Source organism: Vigna angularis, chromosome 5 (genome assembly GCF_016808095.1).
Source record: "Vigna angularis cultivar LongXiaoDou No.4 chromosome 5, ASM1680809v1, whole genome shotgun sequence".
NCBI lineage: Eukaryota > Viridiplantae > Streptophyta > Magnoliopsida > Fabales > Fabaceae > Vigna > Vigna angularis.
The window spans coordinates 6,743,998-6,769,289 of record NC_068974.1 but is presented as its reverse complement, the minus strand read 5'-3'; the positions used below and the strand labels follow the sequence as shown (position 1 = coordinate 6,769,289).

Genomic DNA, 25,292 nt, shown 5'->3' with positions numbered 1-25,292 from the left:
CTTTCAATTATTAGCAAATCACTTTAAAAAAATAATATACAGTTTACTTTCAAATACCTTCAAATTCAATTTTTTTTTCCTTTTTCTTAAATCCTCTTCTTTAAGTAAACACAACGTAACACAACATCGTGCACATACTTCTTGTTTGTATGATATCTCCATTTATGATTTATTGATTAACTCAGTTTAAAAGATGATAGAATCAAATTAATTCCCAAATTAAAGAGAATTAAAGAAGACATAAATAAATTAATAAATGACCTAAAGATAGAAAGACGATAATAAAAATCATATTATTTTATTGACAACAAAATTCAAAGGACAACTACTTAAAAAAATAAAAAATATATTAAATATTCCATATGATAAATATTTTAATAAAAATTCAATTAAAAATCCTTAAGTTTATAAATTTATAAGTTACCTAAAAATTTATTTAAAAAAATTAAAAAATACAAACATTCTATTTATTTTGTTCTGTTTTTAAAGAAAAAAAAAATTCAGACATTTGGACACTAGTCCTGTGATCTCATCCTTATTCATACAGCAAATCACTACACTTCCCTCTTCTCTCTTTCTTCTTCTTGTCACACACTCACTACATCTCAACTCAGATCTCTGCTTCCTTCAACCATGGCCACACTCTTCGACTCTCTCGCCTTCGTTGGCATTCCTTCCGCCGTTTCCTTCCCCTTCGCCGCTCGCCCCACCTCCGCCAAGCTCCCGCAGTGCATCGGCCTCAGACTCAGACCAACCGTCGCACGATTCGTGGCAGCCTCCGCTCCCAAAGTCGCCTCACACGCCGCGCGCGTTGTGTGCGAGGCTCAGGATGCCGTCGTTGATGGTCAGTTTTTCTTCTTTCGTTTGCTTCGGCATATATTTTTTGGTTTTGAAATTGTAATTTAAAAATAAATATTTTCGTTTTTAACAGCTAATAGATGCATGTTCTTTTCTTAAAATATAAGAATAAAATGGAATTGATCTAGTTTCAGACAGTGAAACTGAAAGAACTTCAACGTTTTTTTGGTAGTGGCTCATGTTTTCGCAGTAATAAATTAAATAAAATAAAAAAATGTGGGATTTTGTTGCTTAATCGTTGGACTTTTGGTGTCGAAATTAAAATCGAAGAATAATTTTTCTAGAGTTAAAATTAGTTGTGGAATTGAAAAATAATCTTTTCAAGAAGTCTGAAAATCTTACAAATCAACTCGTGTGTAAAATCATTTTAGACTTTTGAGATTATTTAAGACTTGGGGTTTGAACTATAACAACATCCGAGAACTTGTCGTAGAAAGTAGTTTTGAACGTATACTAATTGTTGAAATATAATAATTATTTTTCACTTAACTGATTGATGTTTGATATTTTCCTTTGTCTGAATGTATGGAGGACATTGACATTGGGATATTTGGGTTCAGAAGGGAATGATCTTGGATTAATGTTAGAAGATGTAATAAAATGGCAGGCTGTGTTAGAAATTCTGATTTTGAATTGCACTAGTGTCAATAGTTCATCTAGCTATTAGCGGTGTTGATACATTCGTTGATGTACGGCAATGGCAGACCCATTTTCGGTAGAGTTTATTGACAAAGCATCAATTAGTTTGGGGTCTTTGATGGGTGAAGTAACATGATAGGGATATATATAGTTTTCATGTATAACAAGCTGAAGTGTAGTATCCTAAATGGGGTTAGGTATTATTTTCCAATTAAAATTTGATTTTCGTTTAAGTAGTTCTTCAACTTTTATACCAACTTTATTTCCCCAAAGTTGTTCATCTTAAATTTATTGTTTTGGGAATTTCATTTGCATTGATTGAATAAACCTAATAAGAAGGTCTTGCTTTTTTGTCAATGCGTGTTTTTTTTCTCTTATCAATCAACATAAGGACAGATTAAACTCTGCCCTATGGTTTCTGGATCGTCCATTGGGGGATATCGCAAGGTCGGCCGATGACCGTTGTGTCGATGTTATGATATGTTCAGTATTATGCAGAGCCGGGATGGCTTGAAAATTAACACTATGTTATCTAGAAGTTGTTCTGACTCGGGTGACGGATGAAGATACTGACCAGAGTTCAGGATGTTCAAGTTGGTCCCAAAGATGTGCAAGATATCTGAAAACAATATTTTTTTTTCTTTTGTGGAAAGTAAGGAAAGGGGTGTGAAAATCCGGGTAGTTTATATCATTCTGATTTACTGAATATTCATTTCCTTAAAACCTGGATAAAAGATAAAATCTTGATAACAAGGAGGGAACACCCACTTGAGGGAGAAAAAAAAAAGTCTCACCACCACAGAATAGACAGTGAATGCTTCTGGCAGTAAGTTCCTTCATACTTCTTGCTGCAACACTTTCAGTTTCATATCTAGTTTCAAGCCTAGGTCAAGGAAGAGAGTTGTATTAGGCCCTAGTTAACCAAACCTAAAACTTGTCAATTCCCAGACATGGATCACATGACAGGTTAATCAACAAATATAAACTAGATTGTTTTGTTTGGACTTGTGTTTTCTATTGGTCTGTCTGAATTTTTTTATATGGTTTTCATGTTCCCCATTTCAGCACATTATCACTACAATGCAATCAAATTCTTGTGGATACAACCTCTTTCCGTTCATTTCAAGAGAAATTTTTGCATATTTGAGAAAATACCAATTGAAAGTTTTGCCAGGTTGAGAGAAATACTAATTGGAATGAAATACTTTCTGTTATTGTGAATTACAGTGGCTGCTATTACCGATGCAAATTGGCAATCCCTTGTACTTGAATCTGATTCTGCTGTTCTCGTTGAATTCTGGGCTCCATGGTGTGGTCCCTGCCGAATGATTCACCCTATAATTGATGAGCTTGCAAAGCAATATACTGGGAAGCTCAAATGTTACAAACTCAACACTGATGAGAGCCCTTCAACTGCAACTCGTTATGGAATTCGAAGCATTCCCACTGTTATGATTTTCAAGAATGGTGAGAAGAAAGATACAGTTATTGGTGCTGTGCCCAAGTCAACGTTGACCACAAGCATAGAAAAATTCGTTTGAGGTGGTAAGTATAAGAGGCCATTGCTACAACAAAAGCTGTTTTTCCCTATAAGCTCCTTTTGTTCTTAGCCTCGTCTCTCAAGTTTCGATAATTTGATTACTCAAATACTCATTTACGCTTCTGTACAGTTATTGGATGCAACCTTATTTTCGGTTTTTTAGATTATTCTAGTTACCCATATGATAAGTGAATTTGCCATTGAATCATGGCACGATTTGAATTGAGTTTTCATATTTTTCTGCTTCTGTTTCTTTTCAACTTTCCATGGACACTGGTGACACGTGAGATATATGTTTATTAAACAAATTAGATAATTCGTATTAAATCCTAGTTCTCGTGGCTATATGGATCAACAAAACTCAAATGTAGGTAATTAGGTTTTATGTTGTGATTCTTTAACCATAATTAGAATTTGAATAATAATACTTTGACAATATTTTAATATCATTTACGTGTTATGTGTGATTGGTCCAAAATTACTTCACAATCAATAATAGTAATCATAAACACTAACATGGACCAATCACAGAATGAATGACACGTAGATAGTGTTAAAATGTTGTCTAAGTATCATTGTCCTTAGAATTTTACGTTGATAATCTTTCTGATAAAGGCATACATTAGAATGAACACGGTCAAATTCTAATATAAATGGGAGAATAACACTTCAATTATGAGTATGAAAGATGTGTTGTCCTGTTTTACTAATTACTTATTTAAAAGAAAAATAAACAATTATGTTTTCTTTTTAAGAAAAATATTGATACAACTCTCATTACACCGATGTGGCAGAAACTACGTTAAATTTTTAGTTAAAGAACTTAAAACGATTTAAACCATACATTACAACATCACATAATACAATATAAAAGGATTTAGGTCATGTCTCTCACTAGTGCAAAAAGGACTTTAGACGTCTATTATTTTGGGCTTTTAACGTCTGATCTCTGTCCGACGTCTATATGGGTGACGTTAATGAGACGTCGGACCCTTTAGGTCAGACGTCTCTATAGACGTCGGACCTATATAGGTTTGACGTCTATATAGACGTCGGACCTATATAGGTTTGACGTCTATATAGACGTCGGACCTATACGTCAGACCTATATAGGTCCGACGTCCATATAGACGTTCGATCCATACAAGTTAGACGTCTCTGAGGTTGCTCCTGACTCATGGTGATTCATGTTTACAACTTTATATTTTAGTTGAAGATAATTGGATGGTTTTAAAAATGTAGTGGAGGGAATTGGAGGAGTACAAAACGCAAGAAATCACTGCCACAGAACGTTGCCTAAAGGCACGAGAATAACTACACCAAAACCCAACGAAAACGCATTTTAATCGGTTCAAATGAAAGATAATGCATCAAAGAGTGATGTAATCGGAGTAAAATTAATTTAAAACGGTGCAAAAGTGAGAAAACGAACCTGAAAAGCGTAACCCGTAGAGAGAAAACGCGACGAAGATGATGAACAATGAGTGCGCGTAACGACTGTCTCGCGTTCACAGTGTTTTAATGCCAAAATTTAGACGTCGGTTCTCCCTACTAACAGACGTCTAAAGTGCTTCAGAAGTCGGAGTGGCGGGATCAGACGTCTAAACGGAGTCAAAAAGTGACTTTTTAAATTTCTGGATTTAGGGTTTAGAAGTCGGTTCCCCTAACTAACAGACGTCTAAAGTGCTTCAGAAGTCGGACTGGCGGGATCAGACGTCTAAATGGAGTCAAAAAGTGACTTTTTAAATTTCTGGATTTAAGGTTTAGAAGTCGGTTCCCCCAACTAACAGACGTCTAAAGTGCTTCAGAAGTCAGACTGGTGGGATCAGACGTCTAAACGGAGTCAAAAAGTGACTTTTTAAATTTTTGAATTTAGGGTTTAGAAGTCGGTTCTCCCAACTAACAGACGTCTAAAGTGCTTCAGAAGTCGGACTGGCGGGATCAGACGTCTAAATGGAGTCAAAAAGTGACTTTTTAAATTTCTGGGTTTAGGTTTAGACGTCGGTGCCCCCAACTAACAAACGTCTAAAGTACTTCAGAAGTCGGTTCCCTTCATAACAGACGTCTAAATAGAATAAAATTTTATTTTTTTTAACTTTTTCGTTTAGTTTTGGTGTCTATTAGGGGGAGCCGACGTACATGAGTATTTAGACGTCGGGCCCTTACATAACCGACGTCTAAATAGTTGTTTTATTTATGAAAAATGCCACAGGTCATTTTTTACGTTGGATATTCGAGGGTGAGACGTCTAAAAGGTGACGTTAAAGGTCTTTTTTTGCACTATTGTCTTTTTCGAATATATTTAAAACAGTAAAAAGAATTAGTTTGTGTGTCAACATGCATGAATGTAAACCATATAAGTTGCAAGTCAAGTTCGATATAATTATTAAATCATTCGAAGTATAAGCATATGTAACAGTCTACTATGAGTGTTATTTTTAGTTAAGAATACATTTGAATAAACCATTAAAAACATGTTTGAATTTGGTTTGATTTGATAACAAAAAAATTTGAACATGATTAAATTAATATTTAGTTTGGTTTTAATTAGTTTTTCAATTTTATTGTATAACTTTTTATTAGTATATGTATCCGGTTTAATCTTTTGGGCCTAATATTATATTATGATGAATAACTTTATTTTTTATTTTACTATAATTAAATATTTGCTAGTTTTAACATTGTTATATATTAGATATTTTTCTTACAACGAGACAGGATTCTATACTTTGTTAACAAAGGAAAAACAAAACAAAATAAAATAAAGGTGTTCTATATACATTGTGTGGTATAAATATTATATAACACTTATCATTCACTTCTCATTAGCCGAACAAATCTTAGCAGACATATTTACTCTATTGCACGAAAGTCAAAAACATAAACATGGAAATATCAAAGTTAGTTATTTTTTACATTTATTTTCACTAATATTTTATTTTGTTTTACCATTTTTCTCTTCCAAGGTTAATTATGTAATATTTATTAAACCAAAATAACTCTTCTATTTTTTCATATGTTAATCATTATCCTTGTGCGACAAGTTTGTAGACACGAATTAGGCATATTTGATTTTTCACATGCACATACATTTCATATTAGATGAAATAATAACTAAGATAATAATATTTAAATAATTAATTTGGTTTGGTTCGATTAGGTCGACTTTAAAGTGTTAAACATAAAATTAAATTAAACTATTTTGTTTGGAAAAAAAATCAAATCAATAAAAGTAATTTAGTTTTAATAGATTATCACTTCTTAATTCTCAATTATTCTTTTAAATCAATTCGGTTTTGAATATCTTTATAATTTATTATCAATACACAAAGATTAAAATTTTTGTTTCTCTTAACACATCTTAAAAGGGTCCTCATCCACTTTGAACTTTTACTTCCATCTTGTCATTTGTGTACCCTTTTGTAGATCTTCCTCTATAGATGTACTTGAACGAAATGTCATTACTAATGAAATTGTAAGGTTCCAGTCAATTCATCTCTTACGTAATAGAAAACCAAACATGGTCTGAGGATCAAAGTCGGGTATGTAGACTCTTGAATTACTTTTTTGGGTGACCCTATTGCTACATGTTAGAGTAAAGTCCAATAGACTCTTGAGACTTTTGATTAAGTTTTTTTAACAACAAAGTATAATCATGAATGTGCTTCGCCTATAAGATGCTTGTATTCTAAATAAATCTTGTAAGAAACAAATGCCTTGTCCAAAAATGTAGCAACACATTGTAACCTTTGCTACATTTGATAAATGAAGTTTTACTAAGACGATACACACAATCTTAAGCTAACGTTGTGCTTCACAAAATATTTTTTATGCTTTTTTTATGTTGCAGAGAATTGTTTTCATCTTATACTATACCAAGTTAAAGCTCAAGTTTGCATCAATGATCTCTTGGAAGACACATTAAAGCTACCCTGCGCCAAATACCATCCTGAAATGTCTTATGTCAACTCTAAAAATGTTATTTGCCTTGTATAATCGCTTGCATTACTATAGTTTGAATAAAAGCAGTCTAAGCTAGGCTTAATAAGCAATAAAGAGGAGATACGCGTTTAATGTTCCACCAAGAGTACTTAATGTGTCTTTATGTCTTTGCATGGTCAAACTCAAGCTTGAAGATGAAAACATAAGTTAAAGCTTCTCAACAAGAAAACATGATTTGCAGTCACTAATTTCTTTAGAGCTCTACATAAATCAATCTCTCAATTTGAAGAAAAGTAGGAGAACTAGAGTTGTCAAAACTAGGGGTGGGCAAAGTACATTATACTGCCTGTACTATAAAAAGTTATAGTTAACTATAAACCAGTTCAGAAAACTGTACTGAATTAAAAAATAGTTCAGAGTAACTGAACTGAATTATTTTCTAGTTCAATTATACTGCAGTACAGTTCAATTAACTAGTTTTTAGTTCACTATATTGCAGTTCAATTAACTACAGTCCAAGTTCAATTAGCCTATGACAACACATCAATACTAAACTCTTCCCAAAGACAAACCAAAAAACTGCAGAAGAAAATAAAGCAATATAAAGTAAAATTCCCATAATTAATTAATATACGCCACAATAATATTAATTTGGTACAAACAAAAAATAATAAAATAATTCATCCATACAAATATCATCTCATCTGCGCGAACTCAGAATTCTCTACTTTAGGCAAACCCATCAACCAAACACCTTTTTCACCAAATCCTAATTGATGACACATACAAAACAAAACTAGGGTCATGGTGTGCAACGCCGCATTGAGCTTGGGCAACTAGGGCAACGTTTTAGGAATAATTGGAAATAAGGGAGGAATGGGAAAACCACAGTACAGTTCTGAGACAATTAACTAAACTAAAAATGAGATAAGTTTAGTTTTTCAAAACTGAACTAGAAAATAGTTTATTTAAGTTTTAGTAAAAATGAATTAGTTTATTTCAGTATAATATAGTGTAATTAACTATAGTTCAGTACAAATTAGTTATTTTTGCCCATCCCTAGTCAAAACACTACCAATCTTAACCCTAAAGCCTTAAGTCTTTTTGTACCCCAAGCTTCAAAAGAACACTACTTATGTTCCATAGCTATTTAGAAGAGTGTATAACCTTTGTATTCATCATAAGACGTAACTACTAGTACAAAAATACCGTATAATATTGGTGTTTTTTGGCCTTTCACGTTGAATTCGAGGTCGACGTCATATCGGGAGACGTTAAATTGACGTCGAACATAGAACAATTCGACGTTCACAATAAAGCAAATTAACGTCGAATTTTGTCAATATTTGACGTTAATCAATTTTTTTTGTTTTTTAAATAATTGTGATCCTTTTTTACAACTCTACGAGACCTGAAAAGTAGAAAAACAACAAATTTTAGTTTTTGGTATTTTATAAAGCATGAACTATGAACGTGTATTGTAGTATCAACAACAACCAACAATAACAAATAATAAACAAGTTCAATCAAACAACCACAACAAACAGGTTCAACCAAACAACAACAACAAACAAGTTCAACAAATAAGTTCTTCAAAATGAAAACGAAAACTAACCTTCAAAGATGGGTTCGTCGAAATGAAGTATTGCTACCAGTAAGAGAGAAAGCAGAATGCGCCTATGAAGGAAAATAACACGAAAATAATCGGTCAAAACAAACAAAAATCATACCTAAAGTAGTTAATTAACATGCATTTCAAATGAAAGAAAAATTACATGTGATGGTTGTCAAACTTTGTTCAAGAAAAATTTGAGCAGAGAAGAGGGTATCACGCGCTAAGATTAAGTGAATGAATTTTCAATCTCCCGCTTAAATTTTTATTGAATTCACTAACCTTTTAATGTCTAACGCTGAGGCATTCGACGTTTTATATCCTTTTGACGTCTAATTCTAGGGAATTCGACGTCATGCGTAAATACATTTTCACCTTCGCGCCAAGTATTTTCGCAAAATTTACCCAATATAACAAATTGACGTCGAATTATAATTTTAAATGACGTCTAATAATTGCATTTATTTACAAAAATGTCACCGGTCAATTTTAAGGCTGGATATTCAATGGTTGGACGTTGAACGCGTGACGTTATACGCTATTTTTGCACTAGTGAACTTCTCTTTTGAGAAACCCTTGGATCTTTTAGATCACTTCCTTGGTATAACCTTAATGTCATAGTCAAGAGTGATTGTATTTGAAATAACATTTAGTGGTATAATGAGAAGTAGTTGTGGTCTAAACAATACTTCGAGTTTTTAGCTATAACTTATTAGATTCCAAATAATACTTGAGGATCTAACCAATTATTCAAATAATAATTAGGTTGTTTCAGTTTGGAGTGGGCGACGTTCAAACAACACTTGCTTAGTGAAAGTATATCAATTGATCACAAAATGGATTCAATATGTATGGTAGGCATGGTAGGAATGGAATAGAAATTGATCAAAAAAGGAGCATCTCTCTCAAGGCCTCCCACCTTTCTTAGAGAAAACTTTCCTTAATAGAAAGATAGGATGAAGATGTATTTGAAATCCACATGATCAGTTGTAGAAAATCATTACAAAATGGGATATCATGATTGATACTCATGAAGATGATTGTGACCAAGACATGTTCTAGTCCATGCCTTTGAACAATAAGGCTAAGTATGTTAGGTTTATAGAGGAGGAAGTTCACTAGGGAGATACAACACTAATGAGATCTGAGTCCAACCACATAAGGGATTGACACCACTCTCTACCAAAAACCTTAAGGTAATAGGTTAATGAATTTTCACCCTTATATGGTACTCCACTTTCTCAGTTTTACCCAATGTGGGACTTAGACTCACACTTGGAATTCTAAAATTCTGCCCCTTCAAGGGTGAGTCCCTTTCACACTGGTACACTCCCCCCTTCAGCGGAAGCATTTCCAATCATGAGTACCCCTTTTCATATCATTGTTCATCTTAACAGGACACGCTTACCTGAAACATTTTTCTAGGAAGACATTTGATACAAGGACCATTGTACTCATCTAAGCCTAACCTGGCTCTGATACGACTTATTAGGTTAATAGAGGAGTAGGTTCATTAGGGAGATACGACACCAATAAGATCTAAGCTCAACTACAAAAGGGATTGTCATTACTCTCTACCAAAAACCTTAAGGCAACAGGTTAATGGGTCTTCACCCTTATATGATACTTCACTTTCTCATTTCTACCTAATATGGGACTTAGACTCACACTTGGAATTCTAACAATATCAACCCTTCAAGGCTGAGTCCCTTCCACATTGGAACACTCCCCCTCCAGCGGAAGCATTTCCAATCACGAGTACCCCTTTTCGAATCTTCGTTCATCTTAATGGGACACGATTACTTGAAATCCTTTTGCTATGAAGACTTTCGATACATGGACCATTGTACTCATCTAAGCCTAACTTGGCTTTGATACTATTTGTTCGGTTTATAAAGGAGGAGGTTCAGTTGGTAGATACGACACCAATGAGATATGAGCCCAACCACATAAGAGATTGACACCACTCTTTACCCAAAATATTAAGGCAATAGGTTAATGGGTCTTCACACTTATATGACACTCCACTTTCTTATTTCTAGCCAATGTGGGACTTAGACTCACACTTAGAATTCTAACAATTTCCCCCTTTAAGGTTGATTCCCTTCCACATTGGTACACTCCCCCTCTAGCGGAATAATTTCTAACCACGAGTACCCCTTTTCGTACCGTCGTTCATCTTAACAGAACATGCTTACCTGAAACCCTTTTCTAGAAAGACTTTTGATACAGGGACTATTGTACTCATCTAAGCCTAACTTGGCTCTAATATCACTTGTTAGGATTATAGAGGAGGATGTTCACTAGGAGACAAAACACCAATTAGATCTGAGGCCAACCACTTCAGGGATTGACACCACTCTCTACCTGTAAGGGAGGATTGTTAGGATACAAACAAAAGTCCCGCATCAGATAAGAATAAGAGATGAACATGGATTTATGTACACATAAAATACCTTCATTAGTAAGAGGACTTTTGTAATGGTACCAAAAGTGAATCCGTGAGGGCTTGCCCTAGAGTAGACAATATCTTACTAGTATGGAGACCTTTGTGTGTGTTGACCCTTCCTACAATTGGTATCAGAGTCGATTGTTAGTCTTGGTTACTAGCTTAGATGAGTATGTCCCTCTATGGTAAGGTGAAACTTTGACCAGTGGCAGATGACAGACACCCAGATAATCATGGAAGGTGGAGAGCAAGAGATGCGTAGTGCAGACCATGGTGTACTTGTTGATAATTTCGTTGTAGGGAAGGATTGTTAGGATACAAACGAAATTCCTACTTCGGATACCAAAAGAGAGATGAACATGGATAACTAACTAATATTTAAAAATGAAACAAAAGGTTAAGAAAATCAAGTTGCAACCAATGAATATTGTACTTAGAACAGACTCACAAGTAAGTTGTTGACAATATTAAGAGCTTGAAAGAAGTAACATGTTACAAGCATGATTTTTTTTAAAAAGAAATAGAGGTCAAAAGTTGTAAACCTCTTAGATTTTGAACTCCATAGAGGCATATGATAAGTCTAAAATCTTATTATAGTCATTATGGAAATTATTAATCAAATCTAGGAATAATAACTGGAATGATCAATTCAGTAAAGATGTTTGTATTCTAGATTGCTTGATCAGATAAGTATTGTTTGTGTTGCAGATTGCCCAATGTTAAATTTACTGTTCTGGATTGGTTGTTCTGATTAATGTCAAATTGTACAAGAATGGCCAATATGATCAAAACAAATCGGATCTGTCAATTCAAAAATTAAAATGTAGAAGTGTTCTTACCAGTATGTCTAAGACCTAGAAAATTTTTAATAATGAGAATATATGAAGTATTTGTTAATAAAGGATAATATGTTTATGTATGTAGGTGGCTTGTTGTGTGAAGTTATGAATTTAATTTTCATGTATGCATGAAATATGTGTTCTTATTGATTTTTTTTATTTATTGTGTGATAATGTGAGGTGTTTAAGTGTATATAAAATTGTACTTTTTACATGGTATTGATAACCAAGAGAGTTAGTTGGAGTGGCAAGATGCATTGGTGTGTGGTATGGAACACATGGTTCAAACCCTAGCTAGTAAAGTAGGAAGGGTAGAATAGGTTTCTCTGTTTTTAGCTTTTTATGGACTAATAGGCCTAGGGTATGGTAGACTAGGGCTTATTGTGGAGTATAAATAGGAGGTGTTATTAAGGGTTAGAGACGACCACGAGAACAACCATGAGTGGAGAGGAGAAAAGATTATTAGATTCTACAAAGAAGCGAGAGCTAGGAGTAGTGTGGTAATAAGAAGAGAAGAAGAGTCTTTTTGCTTGGAGTGAAGGTAAGTCATAGAGGACCCATTGAATCTCTCATTAGGGTAATGGCAAAGAGGATGGAAGAGGAAGATGGACCTCAAAGAACTCTACTTTTGTGGAGGATTACTTATTAGTCTCTTTCTTTCTCTTAAAAACCTTTGTAAAACTGGTATATATTGTCAAAGCGGTGCAACGAAATGATTAGTGTGTTAAAAATAAACTAAGAGGGGAGTGAATTGGTTTCTTTTCGCAAATGTGTGCCTTTTAAACTTTTCTCTCAATTTTATCTTATTTAGCAGATAATTTAAATAAATAAAATAGAGTAAAGGAAGAAGGAAATTGCACAAATAATTTTATACTAGTTCGAATCACAAGAATCCTATGTCCAGTTGCTAATCCCACATACAGATCAATGTTTCACTGTCATAAAACCAATAAACTTTACAATGACATGGAAAAACAAGTTTAAGGTTTAAAAAACATCTCTCTTGTTCCAAGAAGAGATGATACTCACTTTCCCTTAACACCACAAGGGATGAACACCTCCTCTGAATGCTTCACAAAGGATGACAAGCTTCACTTAACAACAACAACAACAACACTCAATCACACCTACAATGAAAGTTCTCGCTCTTTAACTATTTCACAAGGTTACAAAAACCCTAGTTCTCACTTCAGTTTTGTTAAAAAAAACGTCCAGTTATGTGTTAGAATGAGAGTCTAAAATATCTTTATAAAGACTTCACTCGATGACACCTCTAAAGATCTATTGTTAGACATTTCTTGTTGTGATAATCGATTATCCCATTTAGGTAATCGATTATGCATTTAATGAATGTATAACAACCAAAAATGTGCTAAAAAAACTCTAATATTAATTATTGTAAGTTTTAATCGATTATCCATTCCTGGTAATTGATTTTCCCAAAGCCAAAATGAGTTTTTAGCATTTTATAAAACTTCTCTGTGATAATCGATTACCTAAGTAACTAATCGATTATTGTGGAGCATTTTTGAATCCGAAGACATATTAAAGCATATAGTACATGGAAACAAAAAGCTACTCTAAGTCCTATACAAGAATCTACTTATTACAAAAGCTTTTCACAAATAATACAAGTTTTCATAATGATCTTCTTGCAGAGTGAGTTTTTGAGACTTGATTTGGGCATCATATAAAATTCTATGCTTTCGTCATTTTGCTAACATATATCTTTCTTTTAGGCCTTGTATTTGAGTCAAGAAATTTGTTTTAGTGTTGATTATATTACCAAAGTAGATTAGCACAAGTTTAAGAGGATTAACAACACATTTGGGCCTTGGACCATCATTAACGCCACATTTTAGCATCATCCGCTCCCCTTGGACAAAGGAAGCTTTTAAGACCTTTTGAAATGCAAAGAACCTTTTGTAGATACATGTAATTCATTTCTTTCTAAAGAGTTCTCCTTCTCCTATCAAAAGAGAGCTCGTCCTCTTCTAAAGGCAACATGGAAATGAATGTTAGTGAAACTTTTCCAAATTGCAATCTCACTTTCTCTAAGCTCTCTTAGGTTGTCTTCTACAAAGACACTTCTTAAATCTTTGCTTGTAGGTTGACCTAGCATCGTTCAAGAACATTCCCTATAGCACAATGTCATAGCTTTTTCCACAATTATCAAAACTACAATATCATAATAGCAATTTAATAGAAGTACATTCAGATCAAAATGACCATGTAATGTAGATACGAAGAATCAATATTAAGTAATACAGAAAAAATGCAAACAACAAACATAATTTTCTTCTATATGTTTTGATCCTATATGTATACTTTTATATGATTTTTCCCTATATATGCACGTTTCTATTTCTATATGTTTTATCCTATATGTATACTTTTATATGATTTTTCCCTATATGCATGTTTCTATCTGATTCTTTCTTATATGTTTTTCTATCATCATATTTAGAGTGCATCATTGTTGTAATGAAAGTGGAGGTTGAGAGATTAATGGTAGGATTTAAGGTTTTCAGCAACTGGGTATAGGATCATCGTGACAATGTTTGCAGTTATTTGTTCTATACATTGTGCTTAACATTCTTCTACTGCACAAAACTATTCTTCATAAGGTATCTTGTCTTCACTTATTACAACTTGTGTCACCTATTGTGCTATGATCATTACCTCAGATTTTCTGATCATGATCTCAGGTTTGCTGACCAAAACTTCAGATTAATTGGCAAGTATCTCAGATTTATCTATCACAACTTCAAATTCCGATACTTCTACTACCTTTATAGCTTCTTTCTTTTTACTACCACTTCATGACAAGGCATAATGCTCTCCTTTTATTTGCCATGTCATTGGGCTGCAGAATGTGAACATTATTCTTTACTCATGCTATCTGTAGCATTTTTCTCAGAAGAGGATTGAATGCCAGAAAAATGGTAGTCTTATTAAGATCATAACGACCTAACAGTCCTCTTGATTTCTGGTGCAAATTTGTTCAGTGTCTAAGATAAATAAACTAAAAAGCATCTATCTCTTTGAATGCGTAGTCTATCATACATTGTGAGGACGATACTTCAGCACTTTTTGTTTTTAGAATCTTTTATTCACTGCCACATATGCTGGTACTCCAAAATACTAGGAGGCAACAAATAAGCAACGAAAAAAACATAAGCCAGCATAAAACAAAGAAGGTTTTTATGACATTCTATGGATTATAAGAATCGTCTGCAACTATAAACAATATCCAGAACTATGTGCAACCATTGCTATAATCAGTAATGAGTTCGATTTAACTCAATCATACATGCTATCATCTATATTAAGCTATAGACAAAATGTAATATATTCTAAGACTTCATCATGTCTCGAAATTTTTTATCAGGAATTGCAGCAACCTCGGGCATTTCATCCAACGGAGTTTTCTCCTTTGCTGATGGAAATACTTTGTCACAGTCCTTAGCTCCAATTTTCGTAAACTCTCTAACAAGCACGTCCACATGTGCAGATAAAGATGTCCTAAACTGATTGGAGCAGCTCTTGTCACCTTGATCAACATCCTGCACCCCACCTTTGGTCAAACAACCTACTTGAGCACCATCTATGTATGCTTTGCATGCCACCAGAATATCATGAGCTCGACTGCAGAATTGCCCAGCCACGAAGTCCTCAAAATTCTGAAACAAAAAATAACCTCAATGGTCCAATATTTTAACCAAAAAAAAAACAGTTACAACTAAAACGTAATTTGCAAAACATACACACATAAATACATACACACACAAAAAGCGGGGGAGAAGCGCTAGGTAGTTATAACTGCATTAGGAATTTGGGCGGGAAATAAAGCTCCTATAAAAGAGCTGTTGTATTTTGTTTTTAGACACTTTTGAATTGTTAATGTAAAGACAGGATCACGTTTATCCTGTGGAGGGGAGAGTATTTGACTCTCTTGGAGGTTGTTGAGTGTGCAGATACGATATTGAAATATAGAAAATATACAGTTTATACTTACTTTTCTGGTTGTTAGTGTAAGTGAGTGCATCTTAGATAGGTTTTCAATCCAGAAACCTATTAATTTGGTCCGACCTGCCGGATCAGTGAGACAGGAGTGAGATGGAGGGGAAATTAAATGCGTTGGAAGGAAGAATGGAGGGAAGGTTGAATGTGATCGAGGGACGAATGGAGACTATTGAGATGACGGTAGATGGATTGAAGGCGGAGACAATGGGCTTACGTCAAGAGCTTAAAGAATTTATGCAAATGTTTGGAGAAAGAGGGCGAAATGACGAGAGCCATCGAGAGGGAAGTCAAGGTTCGGTGAATGGAAGCAGAGGAGGACGAAGAGAAGGCGAATACTTAGAAGATCTGAGTAGCGCGCAACCAAACTGGGTGAAGAGGATCGAGTTACCAACCTTCGAAGGAATCGATCCGCTGGGTTGGATTTCTCGCGTAGAGAAATTTTGAGATCTAGAAGGCGACAGAAAGGGAAAAACTCTGATTGGTGTACGTCTGCATGGAAGGGAGCGCGAGCTACTGGTTCCACTTCTGGAAAGAGAAAACTCAGGCGCCAACATGGGAAGGTTTGCGGGAAGCTCTAATAAGGAGGTTTGGAGGTCGCGACAGAGGAACAATGTTCGAGAGGTTAGTGGCGGTCAAACAAAAGAGCACCGTCGATGAGTATATCCAGGATTTTGAGATGTTAGTGGCGCAAACGAAGGGAGTGAAGGAGGATCAGCTCCTTGAGTATTTTTCCGCGGGTCTGCAAGGGGAAGTTCGAAGTCAAATTCGACCGCATAATCCCCGAGATTTATTAATAGCGATGGAGGTTGCGCGAGATGTGGAGGAGGCGAGTCAAGGCGTGCGAACGACAAGAGGAATCAGAACCAAGAGCTACCAGTCGTGGGGGCGATATCAAGGTGGGATTGGCACCGTAGCGAGATCGGAACCGTTTAAACCAGGTCTAGGACGATCGGGAGTAGCAGAGAATACGGCGACGACACGAAGGGAAGCTCCTCAGGGAACAATAGTGTCCCGAGCTAGGAGTAGCACCATGAGCGACGGTCGTGGAAGAGGAGAGAGAAATTTGCCTTACCCCGAGTACGTCAAGAGGAGGGAAGAGGGGTTGTGCTTCCATTGTGGGAGCCCTTATAGTCCAGAACATCGTTACCCAGAAAGAAGCTTGCCCGTGAGCCCTTATAGTCCAAACGGTCTCTCAGTAATTGGCCGAACGGTCTTACAATTAGAATGAAGACTGGGTAGGAAAAGGTGGATGGAAGATGTTGGAAGTCCCACATTGACTAGAGATACCTCACCCTACAAGCCGGTTTTGTGGGTTGAGTTAGGCTTAAAAACTCACTTTCTAATATGGTATCAGAGCCATGATTAAAGCCTATGCTAGCAATATTTCTTGTTTATTGGGCATTTCCATTCCACCCGTTGTCGGGCCGTTATCGGACCACCCAATTTTTACTATCACGCACGAGATGTCTATACCTTGGCGTGAAGGAGGTGTGTTGCAAGTCTCACATCGACTAGAGATAAGGCCAATTTATAATATATAAGTGAGGTGCAAACCTCACCTTACAAGCCAGTTTTGTGGGGTTGAGTTAGGCTTAAAATCTACTTCTAACATGGTATCAGTGTCAGGTTGTCTGAATCTTTTCTGCCTTTGCCGCCGGTGGCCCATGGTCACTGCCACCGGCGACCTTAAAAATTTCATCTTTTCTTGAATACCTCAATGAGCAGTGCCTAGTTGATGTCTGCAATTGTCCGGCACTTTTTGTCGCTGTCTGGCACTGTTTGCCGCTATCGAGCGTCGTTTGTCACTGTCTGGTGCTGTTTACCGTTGGCACTAATTTTCCATGAGCTATCCACATAAGTTTGTCACCAACAACCTCTATTTCTTGTCATTCCGACGCCGTCCGCTAATGCTTGCCATCGACCACCACCACAGTTTAGTCTGGCGACCAATGGATCTGGATTGCCTCCTTAAGCCTAACTCAACCCCACAAAACCGGCTTGTAAGGTGAGGTTTGCACCCACTTATAAAGTATGAATTAGCCTTATCTCTAGTCGATGTGGGACTTCCAACACATGGCGAATGACGGAAACTGAGAAAGTAGAATGTCATAATGGTCTCCTTTATTCATCAAAGCACCACTAGGAACCATGGTTGGATTGTGTTGAGAACTGTAAGGATGACAGATTCGAGGAACAAAGATTGAGACTTATGATGACATTAAAGGCGAAAGATAGGTTGGAGGTCCAAAGGTTTTGTGCTGAACTACTCCCAAATGGTGATACTTAGCACTGTATCACAAGAACCACGGGCTAAACAAACTAGACTCAAGCCCAAGGAGAAAGTGACCAATAACGAATGAAGAAAAAAGTGACAAAGTGGCGCGGTCTACTGACTTTGAAATCAGGAACCAAGGACGTATATGGACTCAACATGATTCGGTGAGTCAAACAATGATGAAAAAGAGATTTGAAGGACTTTGGGTTCCAAAACAACCAAAGGAGAAAACCCTAGGTCTGAGTTACAACCACCAAAACTAAGAAATAAGGACAAAAATGCACTCAGGAGGCTTCGGCAAGACGAATGGCAGTGTCACAGTGTAATTTCCACACCGGAAAGGTGGCGCGTGACAAATACACATTGGAAGCTGATCGTAGAGAAGTCGTGCATGACGTTGCATGTGGAGGAGAATGAGGCAACGACAACCAAGGATGGGTCGCGCTCCTCGATGCGCACAAAACCCCTAACTTCACCAGAGAAAACGAGACGGCAGCGACGACGGAGGTTGAACAGATGTGGCACATGTGGCGGTGCTTGGATGAGAACTAGCCCTTGACACAGGCAGGATTTTGTGAAGAGGTGGACCAGCGAACAAAAAAAGGGCCTTGTCGTTCTTGATGCACCTGCCGAGGGGAGAGAACTTTTTGAAGCTTTGAAAGACATCGAAGACCATTTCCTCAGGGCTTATGATTCTAGAAAAGAGGTGACCAGAATGCTAGAAGCTAATAAAATCCAAGAAGAATGGAAGTCATTGGAGGAGGAATTGCCACTACCCAAACCTCCATACCTGAATTGGAGGGCAGTTGCCAGAGGGTTCCATTCATTACACGATGATGAAGAGGAGTTAGGAGATCAAATCTTACAATTCCAACCTTGAGGACAAGGTTGTTCTGCAGCGGGGTGTAATGTTAGGATCTAGGATGATAGATAGATTGGGTTTAGGAGTTAAGGGTGTGCGGGTGTCAGTTGTAAAAAGGGCAACGGGTCAGAGCTGCTATAAATAGAGCTCTTGTAACTCTATAGAGGGGATCGAGTGTATTTTGTGTAAAGTCAGGTCTTTAGCCTGTAGAGGAAGGTTATGCTCTCAACCAGGGAGGTTATGCTCCCAACCCATTCTTTGTAAAGAGGATTCTTTTATGGTGAATAATAGAAAATCCCATTCTTCCATTACTGTTTTTATCTTCTGAGTGTGTTCTTGTTAGGTTCCAAACCCAAGTACCTAACATACTATGATAAGTGGTATTATACCACCACTCAGCCAAAGCTAACCACTTTGACCAATCCTGAGGAACATTGCAGCATGCATCTTAAGAAGGTTTCCAAACATCTATTAACAACCTCAGTTTAATTTGTCCATCCGTTTGAGGATGACAGACAATAGAAAGCTGGAACTGTGCACCTTGAAAAGCCATTAAATTTGTTTGATACCACTGATGTAGACAATTCTAGGAGAAGGAATTACTCAGAATTTAAAGAATTTGGGATTCTAAGGGAAGACTGGATTCCAAACTATACTGAATTAGGAGAGATTTTGGAATTTTTATAAATGAATATGAATTAGTAAGTCAGAACATCACTTCCCTATTTAGAAATAACTATTAACCATTTCTAACAACTACAAAAGAAAAACAGAGTAGCCGACTATACAAAGTCCTATATCAAAAACATAGCTCCACAAAGCAGAGAAAGGCATCCCAATTGATGATCTGATGATTAGAAAACATCCACTAATACTATGCAAGAGTATGTCCCTACACAAAGAAGGGAAGAAATGTAATAAGTTCATGAAGAGAAGTGTGTATAAGAGCAAAATACTATTCAGCTTGAAAAAAGCAGGCAAGTCGTTCAGAGCCATCAAAGGCTAGAAGGTGCATCTTCGGTGGACTCACAGTGTGCAGTAGTCGAGGACCACCTGCATTGGGAGATTGCTGAAGAATCTGATCATGATAGCCATCTCCACTTGAACACTGTGACAGTGTTCCTTGAACTGTGTTTGCATCACAACGTCAGGGCAATACTTTAATGAAGCAGTTCATCATTTTTTGGAGGCATGAGACATCAATGAAAGAACCAATTGATACTGATGAAGGATAAATGAGAAAACGTCTATCAAGCAAAGGAAGGTCCTAAAAGAATAAGAGAAATCCAACAAATTCTTCACTACTGAAGCAATTGCCCATCCCACTGAATATACCAGGTTGTGAACCACAGTTCACAGCAAAACAAAATTATGGGAAATATAACATCAGCAGTATTTCTTCAACTACTTGGGGAGCCTTTTTGTCTCTAATGGGCCCAACATCCTACATCCTTTGACAGATTAGGCCCAGTTGTATACTGATCAGCGTGGCCCAGGTCAACTTTTTCATTAGTAACAGCAGTGAACATATCTTAAGTGAATATGGGTATGCTGTTGAACGGATAAATAATACATTAATGCACCACGTTGTTCCCAAATAACTATACAATAAAGTGTGCAATGCATGAAATATGGGATTCACGTGATAAGACATTCCATCAGTGTGCAATAAGGTATGAGTGAACATGACAAGGTACACTTTCTCAAACGATAAAAATTGTTTAATATACGCAAAAATGAAACAAGATATTTCAAGAATCAAACCTTTGGAGGTCTTCTCATGATATACTCCATTGTCCTCAATGATAGGATGAATGTGTTCTCATTGTAATGCAAGGAATTAAATGCACCCTCTTTAGAACCCATTAGATGGGAAAATCCAGGCTCATTATAGTATGGCTCTGAATTCAGGATTAGACCCTGTATAGAGACCAGAACCTGTAAAATTGTTGAAACACCTGGTTGCCACTTCTCATTCTCATGGCCAGACCAGGTGTTAAGTAGACTAAGGCAAACTTTGCCAGAACTATATAAATTTGGGTTGAGCCGAAGCCCACAAGAGTGGTAGTGGACGTCCTGCATTGAAAAATGCCCCTTGGTTAGATTTGAAAAAAGAAAAATGTGAACATGAAAAAATGTGTAGTTCAGATACAGTATCCTCAATCACTGACCGGGGGTACAGTGGGATAGCTACTTGGGAAGAAAAAATCAAAAAAGAAAAGGCCATCATGATAAGGTGTTCCCTCTGCTCCAATAATTACTGCCCTCAAAAGATCTATTCTTGATTCATAAACTCTGACAAATATTGAATCTGATCAAGATAAAATCAAGTGTCAAAGAAACAGCAAGGGATTTCCCGAAAAGCATGCCACATATTGCTCATAATCATTCAAAACATAATATATAGCCATGTTAACTTCCAGATTCAGACTAAAATTGTATCTGGACTCCATGAACGGAAACAATGTATCATTGTTTCATAAGTGCGCGTGTGTATGTGTTTATTAAAACAATGAAACCATGCAAATGGTCCTTTTGTATGACAATAAGTACCCTTATCATATTAATAACAATCACAATCATACCATAAGATCCATCAGCTTGAAAAGAAATCAATTTAATAAAATACAGAGTGACTTGGTGGAAATTATTTTAGGCATTATTACAGGAATACTAAACAAACTCTCACCCGGCAAATCCTTCTCCAATGACTTCCACTCTTCCTGGAGTCTTTTAGCACATTTCTGTGAAACCTGTTCAGGAAATAAATTGACATGAAGCCTAAATAATTAATATTAAAACTGAAAAAAGAAAGGAATGCATTAAACTGTTACCTGTTTCATGGAACAGCTAGCATTAAGAAAGTAATGGTCTGAAGTGTTTTCAATAGTGTCAAATTGTTTAAAGTTTTGAAATTTCCTCAAAATTTCATCTCTGGCTTCATCGGATATTGTAGCAACAGCACTTTCGGCAGCTGCTCCATTATTTCCATCTCCCACAGGATAATGAACCCTAGAGTTATCAAACAAGGGCTCCGGAGCAGCACTAAAAGGAACAAAGGGACCAACAAAACTTGATTTAACAGTATAACTAGAGAGTGGCTGAAAATGAAGATCTTTCTTCGACCACATATCATTATTAAATCCAGCTCCAGGAAAATGAAAAGAAGATCCAACAAAATTTGAATGATTCAAAGTTTTACTTCCATCTGCTGTCTTAGAATTTCCAAAATGTCCCCAATGTGGTACCTCACTTGCATTTGGCAGTTTCTTGGCCTCAAAATTGTCTACAAAGATGTTGCTAGCTGGAGCATAAAAAATGTTAGCCTTCTTTTTACTTTCAGAAGGTCCTGTAAATAAATTAGATTTAGATGACTTCATTCCAAATGCCAACTTTGGCTTATGCCTCCTGTGTTTTGAGGCATTTGATTTCTTCTTATTCAGGCATTTTACCAGAGGGGAAGATAACTCTACTCCAGAAGGGTGCTGAATAATAGTATTCATTTTAACTTGCAAATTAGAATTACCTGCAGAAGGTCCTTGAGTTTCAAGGTTAGAAGGCTCTAATGTTAACAAATGCTGAGATGAATCAGTCACTTGAGAAACGTAAGCACCAGACATGGTATGAGACCAAGGAGACAACGAATGATTGTTAGTTTTCTTCAAACCTAGATCTGCCATCCAAGGAATAGGTACCTCAATTCCGGGAGGTATATCCACATTATCAAAATGATTCTGTATTAAAGCAGATTGGTCTGCATCAATGTAATCATCCGAAAACAAATCAGAGTAGTCATCATCATCACATGAACTGTCAGCATTGTGCCCATCACCTGATCCAGATTTATCCATAACATCATCATCTAACAATTCCTGAAAAGAGATTTCCAGCAAAATTTGAGTCTTTCACATTGTTGGAAAAGATAACAACAACCATTTGTGAGAAACGGTAAGTCGTATACCATATTTTGATGATCACCATAATCATCATGAACTGTTGCTATCGCCTTCCCCTTGTCAATTTTACCAACTTTATCACCAACTAATACTAATTCAGTAGAATCATTGTCGTCATCTATGTCAATCACATCATGCCTTATGGCCTACAAAAGTAAAATACAATTAATATACAAATCTATATAAATCCCATAGTCATAATTGAATCTAGAAAAACAAAAAAAGAAAACTATATAAAAGGGGAAAAGTTGTTATTGAAGTGTATGTAAATTCAATTAATTCAGTCAACTTGCATATCTCAGTCAAAATTAGGAAATAAAGCACTGTTCAAAATTTCTGATGTTATAAAAAAGAATTAATCAGCAATTCAGCATGTTAAGATATTCCCAGCAATGATACAACTGGACAAGAAACAACTATACAATTAGGAATTGCAATTACAATATGTTAACAGAAAAGAACCCAAATTTAAATATGAACATAGCTTTATATGTAACAATACCAGAAAAGTTTCAGGGGAACAAAAGAAAAGAATGAAAACGCTACACAGAAAAACCTTTTTATATCAAATTATTTGGCAAGCTTGTTAATTCTTCGTTTGTTGAGCAACCAAACCAATTTATTCCTTCCAACAATAGCATAATTCAGTCAAAATTCTTATCTTTTTAGTTTTTCTGAAGCGTCACTAAAAAAATACAGAAGAGAAAGCAGATATGATCACGAACACAGTGAAATTAAATATTAGCTAAATCACCAACCATTGTGCCAAAAACTCCTAAAACGTCAGCTAATCTTGGTAACAAGAGCGCAACCATTAGGAAAAAAACCCAAAATCTCAAAAGTTGGTTAACTTGGTAACACATGAACATACGATATCAAATTAATGTTTGTCACATCGTCCAAAATCAAGATTGTCGGTGAAAAAACGTACAGAAAGGACCAACTTGGGCTGATAAAAACAATTTCCCAACCTGACTAAAAATGATTACACTCCGGAGGCTAAACTGAAAAAATGAAACAAAATGAGAGCCAAAAATGTTTTCTTTTTCGCAAAAACAACATTACAAACCAAAAAACACACAAAATTTACAATGTTAAAATCAAGAAACTATACCCCTCCTGAAACCAAACATCAATAAACGAAGCTCGTAGCACGCAATCCGAGAAAACTCGAACTCCATCAAATGCATGCCATCGCAAAACTAAAAAAATAAAGCCTTTAGGAAATAAAAAGCGTCATGAAACCCAAATTGATCAACCAAAACGATCATCATTCAAAACCTCATATCAGAACAAAAACTTCAAGAATTTAGCCAGAGCTCGGGCTACATAAAACAATTTCCAAAAAAACAAAACCAAATTAAATTAAAGAAAAAAATTAGTGATGATACATAGACACTGAGATATATATTTATACAATCATATAGTTATATAGTTACACACCTCTTCCGGCTTCATCGAATTGGGAGTGTTGCTAGTCACCGGAGGTGGAATCTCGACGAAGCCGGGGTCCATCTCTCGATCAAAACAGCTTCGGAAACGGGAACACAGTCGAAGATAACGACGGCGTTTCAATGCAGAGAATCGGCAGAGTCGCGAATTTTGAGGGAGTGAGTGCGGAAGGGGTTATTACTGGGAAGTGGAGTGAGAAGAATGCTGGTGGATCGTGCGATGGAAATGCGAAACGGTGCGTTTGAAGAGAGAGAAGAGAGAGAAACAAAAGGGAGAAAACGCAAGAGGAGAGAGAATAGGAAATGATCCAATGTGAAGAGCGGAGAGGCAGGAGAAAGGTTCTTATCGAAGGGGGTTCGCGCCTTGTCATGAACATTGACATGGCCAGCAACGAACAACGAGTGTGGGTGTGTGTAATTTATATGTGTGTGCGCATTTTTTCTTTCTTTTTTTTTTTTGGGTTGATGAGCTTTCGTAGAAAGAACTCGCGAAATAAATATTCTAATTCACAATGGACTTTGGCCACCTTTTCCAAACCAACACTGGAAATTGAAATATTTAACTTTTTATTAATTGAAATTAAAATCTTTAATGAAACTAATATATTTTAATATTTTTTATAAAAAGGAATTATTGTTGATTATATAAATGTTTATTATTATCATCAATAGTTTTAATTATTAAAGAAAAGTGTTAAATTTATTGACTTGGGATGATATTAACAACTTATAAGTAAACTTAGGTCTAATTAGGTCTATGATTTATTTTAATTTCTAATTTCTTTTATTTAATTTTTAAAAGTATAGAGATACCTATGTACTTGTGCAAAATTGAGTTATTTT

General features: G+C 35.9%; 2 protein-coding genes across 5 annotated transcripts; one reads left to right on the top strand and one right to left on the bottom strand.

Annotated features, from left to right (window-relative positions):
* Window positions 1–502: 502 nt before the first annotated feature.
* Window positions 503–3,284, top strand: LOC108339557 (uncharacterized). The gene is made up of 2 exons (XM_017576699.2): window positions 503–844; window positions 2,725–3,284. The coding sequence occupies exons 1-2, from the start codon at window positions 634–636 to the stop codon at window positions 3,036–3,038; spliced, it is 525 nt and encodes a 174-aa protein (XP_017432188.1). The 5' UTR covers window positions 503–633; the 3' UTR covers window positions 3,039–3,284.
* An 11,784-nt stretch (window positions 3,285–15,068) lies between these two features.
* On the bottom strand, window positions 15,069–24,905 carry LOC108318758 (probable ubiquitin-conjugating enzyme E2 26). 4 transcript variants are annotated; one of them, XM_052877903.1, is made up of 8 exons: window positions 24,442–24,905; window positions 23,004–23,144; window positions 21,877–22,914; window positions 21,732–21,795; window positions 21,214–21,353; window positions 20,807–21,118; window positions 20,073–20,170; window positions 15,069–15,562 (listed from the first exon to the last, which is right to left on the bottom strand). In XM_052877903.1, exons 1-8 carry the CDS (start codon window positions 24,511–24,513, stop codon window positions 15,487–15,489), a joined length of 1,941 nt encoding a protein of 646 aa, XP_052733863.1. In that variant the 5' UTR covers window positions 24,514–24,905; the 3' UTR covers window positions 15,069–15,486. The 4 variants fall into 4 exon arrangements, with proteins under 4 accessions (XP_052733863.1, XP_052733864.1, XP_052733866.1 ...); XM_052877904.1 differs by lacking the exon at window positions 20,073–20,170 and having other exon boundaries at window positions 21,877–22,391; window positions 22,569–22,914; window positions 24,442–24,900; XM_052877906.1 differs by lacking the exon at window positions 20,073–20,170 and having other exon boundaries at window positions 21,877–22,346; window positions 22,569–22,914; window positions 24,442–24,899.
* Between the last annotated feature and the right edge of the window lie 387 nt (window positions 24,906–25,292).